The sequence below is a fragment of the Anser anser genome, assembly GCF_964211835.1.
Source record: "Anser anser genome assembly, chromosome: 3".
Lineage (NCBI taxonomy): Eukaryota > Metazoa > Chordata > Aves > Anseriformes > Anatidae > Anser > Anser anser.
The window spans coordinates 105,683,351-105,703,563 of NC_139722.1; the positions used below are offsets into that span (position 1 = coordinate 105,683,351).

Consider the following 20,213-nt stretch of genomic DNA (forward strand, 5'->3'; position numbering starts at 1 on the left):
CTGTCGTTGCTTGCGTTGCTGAAAAATATTTGATGTTATGTTTGTTGTTGTTTGGTTAGTTGGTTTTTTCCTCTCCGAGCAGACAAGGTGGCAGGGTCGATACTGAAAGTCCTGTGGTTAAAGGGCAGCTGGCAGCAGGCGCAGGGTCTCGGGTTGCAGCCTGATGGAGTCACCAGGGAGGTGTTTCCATTCCCCTGGGCTGGCTGAAATGTGAGACAGCGCTGGGAGCTCTCCCGTTTGGAAAAGTGACAGTGCACGTGCCCTTGGGGTTTGTACAGGGGCGTGAAAACTTCTTCCTCTGCCCTTATTGCCAGTTACTTGAAAAAGCTGTGTACTTTTGCATAGTGGCGGTGATATAACTTAATGAGCTGAAGGGTGATAAGAGAAAGTAACTGCTTTGAGATGTCTCAGGAGCCAGTGCTGCAGTCAACAAGAGGAACTTCTCGTGCCATGGCAGCAGGGTGTGTGCACATCAGATATCTGCTCTGCTAAAATATGTTACCCGTTCTGTATAGACTTACTGTGGTGCTGCCATATGCAAGTTGTTTGCCAAGGTTTACTTGAGGTGGTAGACTTAAGAGCTGAAATACCCTTGCTTTATGCAGTTGCAGTTGAGCTTGTGTCTGTGGTGACTTGGACAAGAAAGTTCAGTGGCTCTGGTAATGGTGGTTGGGAGCTCCTAAACAGCCAAGGGACAGTGCAGAAGCTATTCCCCGGGACACCAAACTTTCTTCCAAGGCTGCCTGCTCTTACTTTGGTGCCCTCAGAGATGTGGAGGTGTGACTGCAGGCAGTGATCCTCCGCAGATTTAGCTAATGCTCCTTGCATCTTACGCACTGTCACACAGACTTGAGAGAGGTATACAGAGTTTTTTTAATTATATTTTTTTTATTCTGGGGGGGGAGATGGGGGACAGTGCCTGATACACAGCACGGGAGGACCTGGAGTGAAAAGCAGCATGTACTTGGAAGCCCTGAGAAGCTGCCCTGCTTTTTGCTAAACTGTTTCTTGATTGTGCATTTGGGGATTTTTAAAATTTTCTTATTAATTGCCACTGATGGAGAGAAAAGGTATGAGGAGGCAGGAGCTACATCCATGTCAAGCATTGAGTCGGCATTCCTGTGCTCATGTAGGTGTGGCTCTGCCACCTGTGTCTTCTGGCATTCAGAGCGGGACAAGGTTTGAATATCTTCTACAAACCTCCCTTTCTACTTCCTCCGGGAGCCTGTCCCAGTGCCTGAGCACCTCTGGGTGCAGAACCTTTCCCTAACCCCCAGCCCGACCCTCCCCTGTCCCAGCCCCGTGCCGTTCCCTCGGGTCCTGTCGCTGTCCCCAGAGAGCAGAGCTCAGCGCCTGCCCCTCCGCTCCCCTCGTGAGGGAGCTGCAGGCCACCATGAGGCCTCCCCTCAGCCTGCTCTGCTCTGGGCTGAACAAATCAAGGGGCCTCAGCTGCTCCTCATACGTCTTCCCCTCTAAACCCTAAACCATCTTTGTAGCCCTCCTTTGGACATTCTCTAATAGTTTTACATCCTTCTTATACTGTGGTGCCCAAAACTGCACGCAGTGCTCGAGGTGAGACCACACCAGTGCAGAGCAGAGCGGGACAGTCGCTCCCTTTAGCTGGCTAGAAATGCCGTGCTCGAGGCACCCCAGGACATGGCTGGCCCTTTTGGCTGCCAGGCCACACTGCTGGCTCATAGTCAACTTGCCATCGACCAAAACCCCCAGATCCCTTTCTGTGGGGCTGCTTTACAACCTCTCATCCCCCTGTCTGTACATATATCCAGGATTGCCCCATCCTGGGTGCAGAATATATCTATATACCTGTAGGGACAGAAGAGAGCTGTCTGTTATCTCCTAAACTTCAAGATATATTTTCCACGTGTGCACAGTATTTTCCAGTGATTCACCTAGTTCCAGTGGAAGCAACTGGCAGGAGCTGCATGGGGTGCCCTGTATTGAATGGAAGCTGGGAACAGCTGCTGAAGGCTGGAGCTCCCAGTGGGCTGCTCCTAGTGCAGGTGTTTTCCCCCAGAACCAGGTGAACCCAAACAGAGTAACCGAAACTGCCTTTGGAGTTGATTTGGTCTAATCTTTTGCTTTGTTTTCCACAAAAAAAAAAAAGGACTGTCAATGCTTGGGCTGTTGTTGCATGCCCAGATAAAGGCAAGCCGCTGGTTGTGGTAGCTTCTCCAGCTGGCCGTACATCTGTCCACAGCAGACATTCTCCTGAGGAGAATTACTTCCCATAGCCCTTTTTATTTGGGTTTAAATACAAGGAAAAGGCTTGGAATAGTGCCTGGCCTCTTTAAAGGAGGTGATGTTTAAATTACTGTCTGTTAGTGGTCAGTGCACTTAAAGTTGTGAATTTTCAGATAGAAAAGAAGATCTGCTCAATCAGAGCACTAGCTCATATTTTATCAGTGCTATCCCTTCCCCCCCAACTTTTTTTTTTTGAAAGGTTAAAGGACAAGGCTGCATGATGAGGGGCATCTTGTTTCCAACGTCGGTTGCCTTAATCAAGCCCTGAAAAATTCTGGGGCCTAGGAACATTGTCATTACCACACAGTCCAACGTTTCAAAATGCCAGAATATTTTTGTTTCCATTTTTTTTCATTTGCGTAGATAAAATACTGCAAGTCAAATTAGGAGCATTAGAAAGATGCAGAAAAAGATGACAGACCAAAAAATGTGTCAGAACAATTTATTTTAAATGCGAGTTCATTTTGTGATTTAGAGCCCAAATGGGCTGATGATTGCTCTGTGCTGGCTCTGTCAAGATGTTTCAGGAGATGTGAAATAAAAATCACATCTACATTTCAGCTAACATCTCAACGACAAATGGAAGTTGCCCTGCTATTGACATGAAATAGTAACCTCCAAAGGCCATTTAACATCCTGGATTGTCTAGGCTTTGTCTCTGCTAGGACAAGTGGCCAAGTTCGAGTGGTCTTTGGTTGCACAGGCTACCTAGGCTTTACCCATACATTGTCACTTCTGTTGCTGTGGTTAGACCTCTTCCAGGAACACTGATGGTTTGTTTTAAAGCTGAGATGATTCCATGCTTTATTTAGGCACTCTGCTTATTGCCTCTTGCAGTGGGTTCAACATTCGTATTGCTTCAGGGTGTGCACTGGTTCAGCTCACTCGCAGAGCACCCACTAAAAATTATGGTGGTATTTTGGCAGGTCAGCAAGCTGGTGGAAGTACGTGGCTGGGAAGATGAAAGAGGGAAAGTAGCCCCTTTCTGGCTGCAGCCTGCAGTTAAACTGAATTAGGCGTCAAGTATAAGTGCTTGCCTAAAGTCATAGGTAAAATAGTGCAGAGCAGGTTTGCTGGTGGGGTGAGTTCCCATGGCGCCGTGAGTGGGAGAGCCTCCAAGATATGAAAGAAAGAAAGAAAGAAAGAAACACAACAAACCAGAGTTGGACCTTTTATTGGGGAAAAGCATCAGACCAACGAGGGAAAGTGCTTGAGCTCCAGGAGAGATGCAGGAAGAGATTAGGGCGTTAGTCTAATGTTGAGATGGTGGATGGAGCCAGCTGAGAGGATCCCCCAGTTAGTGCCCAGCTATCTAAATCATCCTGTCAGCCACCATGGTGAAGGAGTAGAAGGTGCTTTATCTTGCTTGACTTTTGAAATATCAAATTTAACATCAAGAATGATTGGCACAACAGTGCTAACATCATTAGGTGCATCAAAAATACATGAATTAGTTAGGTTTTCAGATTTTGAAAAAGTGTGAATATGGTAATCCAATTTGTAGCTGAGCATCCAACAAATTGCTTTTACAGATGGTATAAAGTTAAATGAGTATGTTACCATATCTCCACTAAGAGGAAGGCTCTTTGGCTTTGGTATCGATGAAGTGTTTAAACAAAATTTACAGCTTTCAGCTGACAAACTTGAAAGAAAATGGGGCTTTAAAGAAGGGGCTTTGGAAATGGTATCCCAAGCTGCAAGACAGACGTTTCCATAGCATATAACAGGGGTCTCAAGGCTGCACGCTTCATCGCATTGATCCATGCAGATTATGGAGCCACCTGAGGGTGACGTACATCACCAGCACAGAAGTGGGTGCCTACGTTATCCCATTTTGCTGTGTCTTGGGAATACTAAATAACTTGGTCCCTGGATGTTCTAATTTGCAATGCTTCTTTCTTGCAGGTGAATGGAAAAGGTTCGTTATGGTGCGTTGATCCAGAATATAAGCCTAATCTTGTTCAAGCACTGAAAAAACAGCCTTTTCCCTCAGCACTTGCGTTTTATACTCCACCAGCGTCACCACCAAGGTAGGTGAATTTTCTCCTACAAGTGCAGCGTGCAGTTACGTTCACCCACCTAGCAGAGGAAATGCCCAAGTAGCTGTTGATGTGTTGTTACTGACTTCCACGGGAAGAAGAATTGGAGTGGAACTTTGGTGAACTGGACAGGCAGGCAGGGAAACTGGCTAGACAAGAGAGTGTAATGAGCTCAGGCTTCCCAGATAGCAGATCATAGAATCATAGATCTCAGATTGGTCTCCCAGTTTCCTTTATAACTGAAGAAGAGAGAGAAGTGGGGAGGCACTGATTTCACAGCCATGGAGGTCAGGTTTTCCTCCTTTTTCTGCAGCAAATATTTAGCAAACTTTATATTTTATTCCAGATTCATGGGGTTTTGTTTTTCCCCTTTTCTTTCTTCCTGGGTCTTGTTAATTTTCTGAGCCCGCCTCCCCATCCCCATTTGGGCAGTGGGGTGGCTTTCTCTTAAGTATTCTTTCTTCTACCTCTGTTTTTTTTTCCCCTTCTCATTGTGTCTTGCCAGGGGTCCTGGCTGGAATAACCCAGACAAGAACAATTAGTGTTGAGGCTTACGCTGCCTTTGTTGAGGGACTTCGCAGACAGACACAGCTTTTCTCACTGATTTCTAAGAGTTGACTGCTGGTCTGAGAGTGGTGTTTTTCACTAAGCCATTTGCAGTGGGAAATTATTTTGCAGTGGGGATGGGAAGAAAAGTCTTTACCCCAAACGTCATCCGAGGTGGAATCTGCTACGCTTCTCGAATCAAGGCTTCCTCATCTGATGCATTTTAAGATTAGGCAATAGCTTTTAGAGAATTTCAAGTCAATGTCATGCATTCTTGTTACAGGAAGAGGAATGTCAGCCTGAGTAAGCACTTAGAGGTGGCATGGAGAGTAGGAGGATAGAAAGCAAATAGGATTGCACTGCTGCCGATGAGATCAGGAGTTAGGAAGGCAAGTGGCCAGTTTATCTAGTTTGGCAAATAATTTGAGTGAGATGAGAGATAATTATGATGTCTGAACATTGCCCTCTGCCTTGCCTTACTGCAAGGAGTTTCCTTAACAAACAGGAGGAACTGGGATTACTGAAGCAGGATGTAAAACTGAATATTTAGCAGAACTTTCTAAGAGTCCCACAGGACATTGACCCTGGGATCTGACACCACCATGTGAGCCATAGCTGTCTGCAGCAATTGAAGATTTGCATAGAAGGGGCTTTTAGGGTTGGGCTTGTACCTTACAAGCTGCAAAAATGGTTGGAAGGGACCTCTGGAGGTTGTCTGTCTGGCGTAAGGAGCAGGGGATCAAATGAGACTCAGCCCGGGTCAGGTTGTAGACAGCCTTGCCCAGATACGTTTTTAGTGTATCCAGCATGTTCGAGGTCAGTCCAATGATATAGGCACTGAAGTGCGATTACTTTTGTATAAAAACAATATGGTGAAATTAGGTGTAGGGAGGGGGGAGAGATTTTATCTCAGTGAGTGCTGAGGTACCTGCAAGACCAAGACTTCAATTTGAAGCTGTTGGTTTTGATAATTTTTTTCTTCCATTGAAGGATTAATCACACTTGCCAACAGTTGCAAATTATGAGGAAATCCTGGTTCTCGTAAGGGCACATGCCAAAACTACCTTCTATTGACTTCAAAACATGGCGGATTTTGTAGTGCCTGTATTTGTAAGAACAGGAAAATAAAACAGCAGTTTAAGACACTCAACTTATTCCTAATGAAAGCTATCTTTTTTTCCTGTTAATAACAAAAATACATGTCTAAGACTTTCGCTTATAGGCAGAAAAACATTTTTTTTCTCCCTTCCATGTTTAAAAAAATTCTTGAATTTAGATTTAAATTCTGGCTTAGTTCTGGGGAAGGGCCCCAAGACATTGCCATGTATGTGGAGGGAAAGAGGAGGCCCAAAGGTACAGTTGGAGAGAGGCTGGGAATGGCCATCCAAATTTAACTCCAGGGCAATACTAGAATGCAACTACGAGAGTCTCTGAATTTTTCTGTGGGAGTGCTTGTGTTCATAATTATTTTACAGTGTGTTCATGGGGAACATACCTATCATTCAGCAGCATTTTAAAATAAAATTTAAAGTGTTGCTTTGATCAGAAGCTTTCCGAAACTGTAATCTGTGTCTAGTTAAGTGGAAGCTTGTATTATAGTAGGTGATTGACATCACTGGTGCATTTTATTTCTGTGTAGCTTGTTCAACAGGTTGGTGCAAGGCCACTAACTGCATCCTGCTTCTAGTACCTGTATTGTATTACTGGGCTTTGGAGACTGCCATGGTCCTCACCTTGCAAGTGCCTTGTGCATATGCATAGATTATCTTAATCAATACACTAAGCATTAATTTGATCCAGTATAGCTCTGCGTGTATATGGTTCTTGAAGGATCTGAGCTCAAATGAAAGGATGAAGATATTTAGCATCTATTTGGACACTTGAAGACTACGCAGCCAGCCGTGTTGGGCTGGGTACATTCCTCTCTTTTTGATTTTTTTTTTTTTCTTTTCTCTGTTTTTGGATCTCTTAGCACTCCATCACTCCCACAAGAAAACATGGCAGACAGTGAACTTGAGTTTTGGATGCTTGCACTGAACTGTGCAAACCGAATCTGCAAACTGTGCTGAATCTTTTTCACTGCGGTTACCACATGGGAAGATGCTAACTATTACTCTCCTTTTCATTAGCTTTGCTTACCAGTGCCAGGCAGTCTACAGTGCAACCAGAGCTCCTTATGTAGCTCAGATGACACATTTCAAGTCACCTTACTTCAATTTGTGCACTGTCTCCTTGCCATTAGCAGTCTGTACTGCAACGACCTTTGGAGCTGTTACTAATGGCAAGCTGAGTTTGGATCATATGATGTGCAGAGTGGTTGAGTTCAGGGTGGCTAAGGTATGCACCGCTGCAGAAGCAGGCCAGTGACCAGTGAAAAATATTTTGTTTAAAATACAACGTAAAGATTGAAAATTTTAGTTTTAAAATGGTATTTAAAGAGTTACTCTAGTTGTGTTGTTTTCATTAATGATCTAGACTAGTAATTAAAAATATATAATTAAGCATTTAGCAGCTTTGTGATTTGGGAGGGGTGGATTTGTGGCTCTCTCTAAGTTTTGAAAATAGAACTGCCTAAATATAATAAATATAAAAGGTAAACATACCTTAATGATAGAAGTCACTCCATTAATCCCGTGAGGTAGCTTTTACAGATTGGGCTTGAAAAAATCTTTCTGTCACCCTTTACAGTACAAGTAGAAGAATTAAAAGATGTTTATTGGTGTTACATGAAATTTTAATGGTTGTGTACTGTTTATGTTTCATGTATTTCAGTTTGCTAGTACATTTATAATGAACAGAATACTTAAGGATGGATGCATAGCACAGCTTTTTGTTCTGCAGTGTATTAAATGGTACTCTGCCAGATGAAAGTTGGCCTGATAATGCAAAAAAACTAACATCACCAGCAAACAGCCCAGCTTCCAATAACTTCAGAATCGGCAGATACTTTTGTTGTTTTTGTTGTTCCTCCCCAGCTTTTGCACAGCGCTGTATTTTGGTTTTGCTAATCTCTTACCATCATTTTGAAGAACAACAAACACAACTGGTTCTCATCTATTCTGCTGCTCCTGGGCTCCAGGTGTCTGTGTAAACTAACATTTTGTTCACATGTGGGTTTTACTTAAAAAATATCTGTTTAATATCCAGCCTTTAAGCAAGTACCTAAGATGTGTAGAAGTTAGTATCTCTTGCCAACAAAACTCTTCCTCAGTGTGTGTGTTGGGGCGTTTTTCCAAACGCTGATGATTGCTCGTTGTGCTACATACACAGTGTGTAATAATCAGCGTGTCAAGCCATTGACTGAGGGCAATAGAATTTGCTGCCTTTTCGTCTTGTCCACCGAGATATGGTGTCTTTTTTTTTTTTTAAATCTTTCTATGATTATGGTATTGTGTCTAATGTAGTTTGTACAAATTATTCAGCAAATTAGGGTTTGGCTTTGACTTGTTGAATTTCTTTTCAGTAGGTCGTCGTCTCCTCACTACTTAACTTCAGTACTTAAGCAGAATCATGGCCGATCTCTCAAAGGTAAACATTAATCTTCTTCCGTTCTGCTCCGCTGTTTTTGCTATTCACAAGCATATTCTGAACCCCAGCTGATTTTGTGTATGGACCTTTCCTGAAGGGTCTGCTACATTACAAAAAAAATAAAACAAACTTATTTAATAGAATGTGTGCTTATTATGTTAGTGACTTGTATATTAAGTTTAAATCCATAAGATGAATCTCATGTTGTAAAAGAAGTCTTGTTTTGTGAGCAAGGTATTTAGCAGACACATCAGTCCCAAATACGACCTACTTTTAGACTGAATTGTTCTGTAGAAAAACGATTAGAAAGGTACAAACACTGGCGTTTCCCTGTAGTTAGTTTCTTTTTTTATTGGTCACCACAAACTGAGACCAGGCAACAAAAATGTTAACAATTTTAAACAAAGAAGGCAACAGAATTTTAATATACGTAGTATGTAGCCACAGAAATGTCTGAAAATTGAATGCTTGATATAGGTGGCTGAGATCATAATTGCAAGGGAGCATGGAACAAGTCAGAAGAGAGTTTCAGAGACGTGTGGTACTTTTCATTTGCCAAAAAAGTTGGGCACAAGCTGGTGTAATTGCCAGTGTAGCTATGCGGGAATATCTAAACTCTGGATATTAAGCGAGTGAAGAGAATAGCCTTACGATGTCTGTGTAGTTAAGGCATCACCTTAAAAATTGCAGAATGTTGCCTTTAGCCCTCAGAAGAGGAGAACAGGATGGGTTTAGTAACCTGACTATGAACATAGCTCTTGATGCCATAGGCTGCAGTGCTGCTCAGTAACCAAGTTTATATCCTGTGTGCTTCTGACTGCACAAGCCATGAAGTAGGTGTAGGAAAAAACCAGTCACATCCATAACTAGACGCTTTCATGATGTATAACTATGATTTTAACTGTAGTCACTGAAACTTGGAGGAGGAAGATTGGATTGGACTGAGTTGTGCTGGGGATGTGACTATGAGGAGTGGTGTGGCTGGACGGCCAGGCTCAAGGAGCAGGGAGGTGATCGTCCCCCTGTACTCGGCTCTGGTGAGGCCGCACCTTGAGTGCTGTGTTCAGCTTTGGGCACCTCGCTACAAGAGTTGCTGGAACATGTTCAGGGAAGAGCAGTGAAGTTGGTGAAGGATCTAGAAAACGAGACGTATGAGGAGTGGCTGTTGGAACTGGGGTTGTCTATCCTGGAGAAAAGGAGGGTGAGGGGAGATCTCATTACTTTCTATTATTACATGAAAGGAGGTTGTAGCAAAAGTGTGTTAGTCTTTTCTCAGGAATAGGACTCAAGGAAACGGTCTCAAGTTGTGTCAGGGGAGGTTTAGATTGGATATTAGGAAGAATTCCTTCAGAAAGGGCTGTCAAGCATTGGAACAGGCTGCCCAGGGAAGTGGTGGAGTCCCATCCCTGGAGGTATTTAAGAGATGTGTGGACGTGGCACTGAGGGACGTGGTTTATTGGCGGGACTCAGTAGGTCAGGCTGATGGTTGGGCTTGATGATTAAGTCTTCTCCAGCTTAAATCGTTCGGTGATTCTGTGATCTCTTCTAGCTAGAGCTAGAACTCCATAGTACAAGTCATATCCCCGTTTATGACATTAGACATAGTTGACTGCAGATGTCTGAAGGGTGTTTCAGAACATGCCCATCCCTCATGATTGTCCCTGTGGCAGCCAGCACTGCTGTTAGTGGACCCGCCGTGACGTATGGTTGTTCAGCACAGTCATTCTCGGTGCTTGCAAAACTGCACTGCTCGTCACAGCTACACCAGCAGCAGCGTGCAAGCTAAGCAGGGGATGTCCGTGTAGCCACTCTTGCACTTTTTCAACGCAGACGAACCCGAAGAGATGCTGCTCTTGAGAAACAAGGGGATTTTTTTATTTTAATTTCGGACACTCAAAGGTGGAGGTGCCTTGCTGAAGCCCTAGCAGGAGCAGTTTCCTGCTGAAACCCAGTTTGAATCTCACAGTCAGGACTTAGGGCTGTATGTAACTCACACCTGTAACTAACCAGCGTGCTTCCCTCCGCACCCCTTGTTTAGTTCGTTGGTTTTTTGCCATTTATTTTCAGGGAAACCTTGCTGGAGTGCAGCAATGCTGTCTTCCTGGTGTCCTCTTCCTCAGCCCACTGCGATCTACTTACTCTTACAGGTTTTAAGGATTGTTAGAGTTGCAAGGACTTGGCCGTACTTTTGTCTTACTGTCACTTCCCATGAGTTAAAACAGCCCACTGAATTTAAGATGGAAATGTGTTTTCCACTGACAGTCAAATGCAAATAGAACCAGCAACAAACAGCTGCCGAGCAGAAGATGGTTACTTCATTTTTCCATACGTACTTTCACAGGTGTTCCTCATTTTCTAACATTGTAGTGGGCCTTAGCACCAGAGTGGAGCTAGGCAGCCTGCTGGGATATCACAGAATTTCTGCAGAAGCCTGTTGAGCACAGGTCTTGTACTCAGTAACAAAGCTTAATCCACTTAAGTCTTGTCCTTTTCAAAGATAATTACAATAAAGTCCTGAAAAGTGAATTGTGCTCAAATTTTAAAGGTCCAATTCCAAGAAAAAGTGAGCACAAGTTAATTTGCCATAGAGCGTTGTCCTTCGGGCTCTTTCACAAGGATGATAAAATGCCACCAACAAAGCACAGCTTCAGCAGCAGCACAGACACCCAGCTCTCTGCTGGAGCATCAGGCTGTTGAGGCCAGAAGGTTGGTTTTAGTCTTCAGCCACAAACCAGAAACACTGCTTGGGCAGCAAAACCAAGGGTCTTAGAGACAGAGCAGCCACCTGTCCCACAGCGGGTAATTACCACATCTCCAAACAGAGGCTTTGTCTGTGCTGCGGTGGCAAGGAAGAATCAGCAAGCAGAGCTGCTGGATGTCCTCTGCTTGCGTTCGCTCAGGACTGAAGGAAAAACGTATTTGCTTGGGCAGACCCAGGGTGCTTAAGGCTCTTTACAGAATGAGGGAAATCTCCCTCCTCTCAGCGATTTTGTTGGTGAGCCCTTTGAAAGATCGGAGAAATAATGCTTTATCAAGGAGAGCAATTGCAATTGAAGCCAAAACAGTGTAACAGTGACCCAGAGCACTGATCGTTTTTTCCAAATGAACGAAGTCACTGCAGAACTTTGCAGTGACTATTTCTTTGGGGATGCTAGCATGCAGAAGCACTATTTGTAGGTTGCTGTGTTTCATTAATGCCTCCCATTACTCGTCATTTTATCAAAGTGTTGCTTATATACTGGCATCATTTGTTAAAAGGAAAAGTCTGTGATAGCAAGTAGGGAATCACAGTATTTCACCTTCCGATTGCAATAGTGGAGCAAAGTAACTGTACATATGTTTTTATTTCATATGGAAATAATTTTATTTTGTTTTGAATTTTTATTTTGTCAGTTGTACTGTAGATTGTAAATCATGACCTACGACTTGTCAACTCAATGTGTCTCTGTTGCCGCCAAAAAAAAAGAAAATAAAAGAAGTGCGAGTGCAGTGGAATAGAGCTTGAAGTACGCTGATTTTAAAATGATAAAGTGAAAACAATGGGGAATGTGTATAATTTATAGCCTGTGTTGGAAACAGCAGCTCAGTCACTTTTCCACGTTGATGCAAGGTGACAGGGTGTTCTTCAAATTTCTCCTCAAATGGGGTGAGGTTAGTAAAAATTAGGTAAGAGAAGAAAATCAAATTGACAGTCCTGCAGTCCCCCTCACAAAATTCAGTCCCCCTCTTATTCAGTAATAAGGCATATGATGTGGCAGGGGGACTGCCATCGAAAATGAGATGGCTGATGTTTCACTTCAGCAACTCCTGTCTCAGTGGCAGCTGAGCCGGATGGAGAGACTGTTCCACTTACTGCTGCCACTTCCTAGCACGGTGTCTTCCAGCCCAGCTTCTCCACCTCTTTGAGGTTTAAGTAATCCACTCAGTGCAGCAAAGGTTAGCGTTTTATGGCTGTGTTTGTCACCATAACTAAAAGCACTGCTGTTCATTTAAATCTTTCTCAAGTGCCTAATTATGGTGTAGATCTCCATGCCTTCTAGATGGAGCAGTTCTATTCCATCTCCCCCTTTGTCTTCTCTGTGTGTTCTGTTTCACATGTTGTTAGTGTGAAAAATAATGCAAATAGAGCAGTTTGTGCTGAGGTTGTAGAAAAGATGCGTGCTCAATTAATGCTGCATTTAACTACATTCTTCAGCCTTGCATATTCATAGAGTGAGGGTATGAAGCTGATTAGGTGCTTTGCTTTGCCATATGTGTAATCCTGCTCTTTAAAACTGTTACACATAAAAGCCACTTGTTGCTAATAACATCTCATATGAACATCTAATTAATGTTGCTGATTCTTGTCTTCAGCTGTGGTTTTAGTGCAGTGTGAGGTTTCAGCTTTTGTAAGGTTATCATATTTGCGATACCTGGCCCTTCTGCAACCATATTGCTCATATGATGCCCCTCTTGGATCGCCGTGTCTTAACTTTTTACTGAGTCATGCTCTATCTGAATTCTTACACATTTTTCCACTGCTCATTATTGTAGGCCAGCATATGCAGATAGATATTCTTTGTGTATTCCAGGGGCCTCATTTTGTCAGTATTACCTGAGTTCTAACATCTTGCGCTTCTCCTTCACAGAATCTGATATTGATGCCGCTACTGCGATGATGCTGTTGAATACTTCTATCGAACAAGGGATGCTAGACTGTAAGCATAAGCCATTTTACTGTTTTCTTCCTCTAGCCAGTAGCTATAGATTTGTTTTAAAGTTTCAGTAAATGAGTGTAGCCTAGCTTGCAGATAGTAAGAGCAGCCAAGAAGCAATTCTGTTTTGATTATTCTTTCTGCTACCCTTACGGTTCTCATGGAACCACTTTCTCTTTTTTCCTTTTTTTTTTTCAAATTCTTCCCCCGCCCTTTTTGTACTAGATGCTAAGATTTTATGTTTCTTCAGCTTTTATTTGTGATTAGCTGAGGACCGTTGTTCTCTGTGGGTGACAGTAAACATGCATGTTACAACTCTAAAATGCTCACTTTCAGCTTACCCTTTGCAGTCAGTCATCCAAAGCATGCTTTGGTTTTTTTAGGTGATCTCACAGGAGTATATGCTTACTGATGGATCTTGTTTTTAATAGGTGAGAAAGCTCAGCCTCTGAAGACACCTAAGAAGAGAAGTTACGGCAGCGCATTTAATCCTTCCAGTTCGATAAATTTGCAAGAAAATGATTCTGCAGCCACCAATATTGATCCAAAGGAGGATCACAATTACAGTGCTAGCAGCATGGGTTCGCAGCGCTGCGCATCTAGGTCCAGTGTGTCTTCCTTGTCCTCCGTCGATGAGGTGTATGAATTTATCTCCAAGAACAGCCATGCTGGAAGCGATGGCAGTGAAGGATTTCACAGTGAAGTGGATACAGACGTTGACTATGAAGATGATCCTCTTGGAGACAGTGGCTATGCATCACAACCTTGTGTAGATACCTCTGAGAAAAGTCAGCCTAGCAACAAAGCACTCAAGGAGTTATGTCAAGAAATTGATGAGGAGTTGAAAGAAGCAGCAGGGTCTCTGCTCCACCTTGCTGGCATCCGAACGTGCTTGGGTTCCTTAATAAGTACTGCAAAGACCCACAGTCACAAGCAAAGGAAAAAATAGTCTGTTTGTCAATGTTGAATATATACATATATTTTTTTTAATTGTGGCAATACTCTTCTACTTTTACCCTTCGCAAGGGAGATCAAAGCCATAAGAGGACTCATTGCTTTTTTATTTTTGGCGCTAACTGTAATTTAGCCATTTATTTTTAAATCACTGCCTAAAAAGAAAAAAAAATAATTTAATCTTCTCAGATTAGAAGAGATGCATGACTTGTGAAAACCTGAAAGCATACTTCTTAATGATCACTTTTTTCTCTTTTTTTCTTTTTAATAGTTAATTTTTTTTTTTGGATTTATGTTTGCTCAGATGCACATTGTGGATCATATTGACATCTCTGCTGGCCCCATGTGCAGAGGTAAATTTTGCCCTGTCTGAGGGCTCCGATTTCCATGTCAAGAATTAAAAAGGAGGAGAAAAAAGAAAGGAAAAAGAAATGTTCTTGCCTCAGTTGCTTCCTCCCACTTGCCCTCTCTTTGCTTTTCTGCCACAGGTTTTGGTGGAAATGCTGGTGAGGCAGTTCCGAGGGTCTGCAGGTTTCAGCCCATCCAGTAAAGTGGCTGAAAAACTGCAGCACTCCCGGAGCTGCTTTCACAAGATGTTAAGTACCCCCAGGCAAGGAGTATAACCCTTCCTGGCAGAGTGGGTAAGGGGTAGCTGAGGTGGGTACCACCTTCTGCTTTCTTTTTCTTTCCTGCTGCACCCCTGCCACCACCTTGCTGCGTGCAGGTCAGATTCCTGAAGGAAACCAGCTTTTTCTTTTCATCTTAAGACAAATTGTCTTGGGGGGTGGCAGGAGGAGGGAGGGGTCATTTCACACATGCCTTGGGTGTCGCCAGCGGTGAAAGCTGCCATTTGCCAAGCTTGATGTTGTCCTGGTGTTACTGCCACTGCTGAATACTTCTGCTAATGCAGCCGTTATGTTTTGCTGCTGTCCCACTGCCACACCAACCCTCTTGCTCCCCACTGAAAGAGATGGATTCAGAGAATAAAGAACAGAGCAGCTTGTGCTATTTAAAATGCACGAGAGGCAGAGGTTTCAGGTGGGTAGGCTGTGAACAACTGCTGGAAGAACTCTTTACCCCCCTAATCTGAAACCAAGTAGAATAGCTTCCTTTTGAATCAGTGGACCCGGACTTGCATTTTGGGAGTCTTTGGCTGTCTTTACCTTCTGTTTCCCAGATCACCGTGCCTTGTGCTCTGTGAATCCTTTTAGCCTCCTGCCACATGCAGTGCATCTAACAAGCAAGGCTAGCCTTTGGCCGCTGGATGTAAGTCGTAACTCAGGAGGACCTCTCTGTTTTGGGAAGGAATTCCTTCACAATTCATTTTTGCAATAAAAGAATCTCTTTAGAGTTCCCAGACATCTTTTGGCCAAAAATGCTTTAGTGGTATTATGAACTTTTTTCCTCATTTATATTTTTAATTTTAAAATAAGTGATGATTGATGATTTTTTTAAAAGTTTTTTCTGTTCAAAAATGGGTATGCAGTTCTGTTGGAGTGGGTTTTAACAGTACTGTAAGTATAAGGATGCCTTAAGTATGTTTCAGAATCGTAGAAGACTATAAAAGGTCATCTTTCCTGTTCCGGAAAGGTAGAGTGATGTGGCGTAGTTTTTAGCTAACACATTAAGCTATTGTTTCCAGCAGGTGTTGGGCAAAGCTGGTTAAGAATTAGAAGTAGGAAATCAATGTCCACTGTTTTGGTTGTTGAAGACAGTGCTGGATTCAGCCAAAAGTTAACTTTTCCCTAGTGGAGTGTTTTTCTGGCTCTTTGGAGGCCTTCTGTAGACCAGTGTTTTTTCTTCTTTGTCAATCTTTTCATGAATACTGCCATAAACTGTCTACTTTAAATATGAATACAGCCATGCTGCTGAAGGGCTGTTGCTCTGAGGGCCTGGTTCAGTGCCTCTTGAAGACAATAGTGGTGCTCCCACTGATTTCATGGCTGTTGGATCAAGCCTGAAATATCTGAGGTTCTTTTGTAGCATGTTTTGGAATTAAAAGCCAACTCTTTTTTTTTTTTTAAGCACAAACACTAGAAAAAGTCTTTTTTTTTTCCCCCCAATCAATTACTTCAGTTTTAAGAATGACTTGTTTTATCTCTTGAAAGGGAAGAAAAGTACTCTGATGCATTCCTGCTTTGTGTGAACACCCATTAGTCTAATACCCGTAACAGGACAATGTTTGTACAGATGTGTATGTCTTCTGGATATCACAAGTGGTGCATTAGCCGATTAGATCTGATATTGGATGTGTTACTGGTGGATAGTACGGGAAAACTCGCTATTTAAAAGAAGTTTAAACGCAGTGGTTCTTAGGATTTTTGGATGTGGAGATGTGAATGCTTGTTGGAACTGCTTTTTGCTCACAGTTTGCTTTTGTATCTTGATGGAATACTGTAAAGGGCAGAGCGTGTCGATGCAGAAAACGAGGATTCAGCTACATGGAGATAATAGTAGCAGGCTGGAATTCTGCTCAGTGCCATGATTTCAGTGGGGTGCTATTGAAGACGGGTGCCATATAGGTCATGCTGGCGTTGGTTGCAGCTTTTCTTCAACTTCCAATAAAAGCTGGATCAAGATCCAGGTACTCTGGAAACTGTGGTCATACTCAGCTCCATGGTTTGGGTTTGTTTTGATCTTTTTTTTTCTTTGCTTTGAATAACATCTGAGAATCCTAATATTTATTAGGAGCATGGCTGAAGCTGGTGATAATGGCTTCAGCGTTACTGAAGGTATAGGACTGAGACGCTACCAGTGCATTTAATGACCACATGCAATGAGCAATAAACCCGTGCTAATAAACAGTTAACAGTGAAAGCTGCATCCATCCTTACAGCCCGAGAGAACTGAAAGTCTGGCAGGGGAAGTAACGCACCCCACGCTCTCCGTGCTCTGCCGTCTTCCCTCTCTCCTTGGCGATGGGGAGGGCAGCGGCTCTGTGCACCTGACGTGCTGCACCACGTTTTCCCCGGCCATTCCCTGCACGTTTATGCAGGCAGCGGCTGCCAGCTCGGCTGTGGAGCAGCCCCTTTTTGTAGTCAGACCAGCTGCTGTTCCTTTCACTTTCATAGCTAGAACTGGGTTTGGGTTTGTTTGCCACCTGAGTTAAGGACCCTGGTGTATATAGTATAAATGGAATATAATTAAAAGTTATTTTGACTGTTGGGGTTTGTTTCTTTTTTTTAGTGACCTATGTAAAATGTTCATGCCAATGGTCAACTCAGATATACTTTAGCAGCAGTTAAAAGGCAACAAAAGTATTGGTGAACCACATTCAATTCTTTAAATACAGTGGAGAAGTGCGTGAGACTGGTGTACAAGGGAGGCTGCTCTGCTTTGGGTAAATTCTGATGTGAATACTGTACAAACCTGTACTGGTCTTTCAGACTCAAATACTAAATTATTGCTTTTGTAAAAGTTGCATCAAATGTTTTAAAATCCGACTTTAAAAGGGAAGTTGCATGGTTTGCAACTTCATATTAGACAGAAAAGTAAAAGCTTTGGTTAAAGCAAACTACACTCATACATGTTAATAATGGTGTAGTCAAAATATTTATTGAAAAGAAAAGGTAGAATATTCTAAATGTTGCACCTGCCATTATATCTTAAAGCACATTCTTCACAGCTACCAGTGCCATTATCAAGTCTGTTTTATAAATGTACATTTCTTCAAACTAAAAAGTGCATAATTAAAAGTATTATGTTGCTGCCATATAGTGATATAAAACATTTTATAATTGCCATTTCATTGTAACTATTATTTATTTAAAAGTGAATTGTAAGAATGCTTTCTGATCAAATGAACCAGAGTTGTTTTTAAAATGTTCCCCTTAGCTTGTTTCTAATGTAGCATAAGCAATGTCCTTGGGTTTGTTTAGAATAATTTTGCCAGTAGGTGACCAATTCTAACCCTTTTTCCTCCAGTTTAGTCCTTTACCCATTTTAAAGAATATTTACAGAAGTTTAGTTTTTTGTATGCTAATCTCTGTTAATTAAAATGTTTATAAAGTTTATTTTTACCAAAGAGATGCAATTCATTATGACAAAATATTGCAGAATAAACTTTGTTTTATAACATTTGTGACTTTTCTGCCCACATTTTTCATTCAGATGATCAAAGGGGCTTTTATAAAATAAACGGCATTACAAACAGAAAGCACTGTGTTATCTCTTTATCAACACGTCTTGGTATTGGTCTCGGTGTTCTGAGAGACCCGTGTTCCCCTTTCAATCTTACACAAAACCGGGTTAGTTTGGAAAAAAACAAACAAATGTAATTCATTGTAGGTCTTGACTTGGTTTAGAACATTGCGTGCATGTGGGAGTAATCTGTATGGTAACAGGGCCTTATCAATTCAGAGCAGGATTTGCTTTTGGACAAGTTCATCTGTAACTGGCCCATAATATTTGAAGTATATTCTATTAAAGCCAAGATTTAGTGGAACTCAAGGAATGTTTTGACATCTTTGAAATTGCAGGAATACTACTGCGTACCTTTTGCCCTCCTGTGAGACACATCTGACTTAGTTTGTTTGCTTTTTTGCAAAACAAATCTATTTTCCTGATGAAATATCTGTGATTTTTTAGTTCTGTGTCCATACCACTGCAGCTATGCTGCTTATATGATAGCTTAAAGATAGCTGTGTAATATGGAATGGATAATTTAAGGAACATATCCCTCAATAAAGAAAGCTACATAGTTCTCATTTGATATTGTTTCAGTACCTCCGATATTTGTTTACTTTTAGCTATGATTTTTATAGGGTCTGTTGCATCTTTATGCACTAGACCTGGAGGAAAGCATACAGGTGGCAAGAACCTCCTCTTCACCAGCAGGAACGAAGTGCTCGCCATCTGATTTTCCCCTTGTCTAAGCTTGTTTGCTGCTGTTGGGCCAGCTCTCCCGCTTGAATGAGTGCACACATGCACCCTCTCAGTGCCTGAGAGGCAGAATTATCAGGAGGTAGAAGCAGAATTCCTTCAGTATTCATTTCAGTGTAGTCCATACTGAGGTTAATTTTCCTGGGCAAAAGCTAGGCTAACCCCTTAACGCTGCTGTAAAGCCTGAGGATGCACGGTGAGGAAAGCAGGACGTGATTCTAGGCAATCGTGGAAGAGTGGATCTACATCTCATGGGCCAAGTCCATCCTGCAGTTCCACAAAGGTGGCACATCAGGGCAGGGAAACAAGACGTGATACGATGCTTTTACCTCTTAAAAGCCAGTATTAGCATCTCTGTCCTATTTTTATTCTTATTTTTTAACCAACTAGTGTCACGGAGTGAGTTTCTGTAGGATCTGATGCAAATACAACAGTTTTTATTGCAGTATTTGAAATGATATGCTAGATTTTAATTAAAACTTACCTTCATCACCATACCAAATAACATTGAGATTCTAAACCACAAATTACAGCATATATATGCACTGCTAGTATCTTTGATTTAGTGTTCATCTTAATATACTGGTAACAGAACGACTGCTCTAATTAGTCCAAACAAAATCACAGATAAGTATCATGTACAAATGACATCTTTCTAATTGTTATTCACTACATTGTGTTAAGAGAGCCTTTAGTTCACTGTTAAATGTCCCAGGAGTGTTTTCTTCTGTTACGGCTTTGCTGGGAATTGCCCTTTGTCTGGAACCACAGCTCTTGAACTAAAGCATTAACTGAAGCAATTAGCCAGTTATGCCAGTTGTATTTTAAGGACATTTGTTCAGGAAACACTTAATAGATCAGATTTATTTTTAACAATGAGAGGCTAAATTTGACACAGAATATGCTAATACTTTCCTAGATCTTGAGCTTCCAAATACCTGTAGGTGTTCTTGATGAGTACTCTGAGTAAATATACGTAATGGTGAACATCTGGCATGCTTAATCACATAGAAGTATTAGTAAAAGTCCAGCAATGTTACTGTGAAGGTTCTCAGCATAATTGGGACATAGAAACTCTTCTGTTTTTACCTCTGCTTGAATTTTTCAGTCTTCAGATCAGCCGGTTTTCTTGTTCTCCCTGTTCTTCGAGAAGGCTCTCCTGAAAGCTACCTGCTCCTACAGTTATAAACTACTTGGAGCCCATATAAGATTATTAACTATCCTCTGCCGGCATTTGTGTAAAGAGCGTCATTAAACGTGAGAGTGTTTATTTTCCCACTGCATCAATACAAAAGCAATCGTGCCCCCC

At 42.1% G+C, this 20,213-nt stretch overlaps 1 protein-coding gene across 1 annotated transcript in view; it reads left to right on the forward strand.

Moving 5' to 3' along the window:
* The window catches only part of FOXN2 (forkhead box N2), a 34,503-nt gene extending 16,324 nt beyond the window's left edge, over window positions 1-18,179 (forward strand). Inside the window, 5 exon segments of the mRNA XM_083832023.1 lie at window positions 4,168-4,292; window positions 8,311-8,375; window positions 13,004-13,072; window positions 13,501-13,930; window positions 13,932-18,179. Coding sequence (XP_083688149.1) covers window positions 4,168-4,292; window positions 8,311-8,375; window positions 13,004-13,072; window positions 13,501-13,930; window positions 13,932-13,974 — 732 coding nt within the window. The 3' untranslated portion in view covers window positions 13,975-18,179.
* The last annotated feature ends 2,034 nt before the right edge of the window (window positions 18,180-20,213 follow it).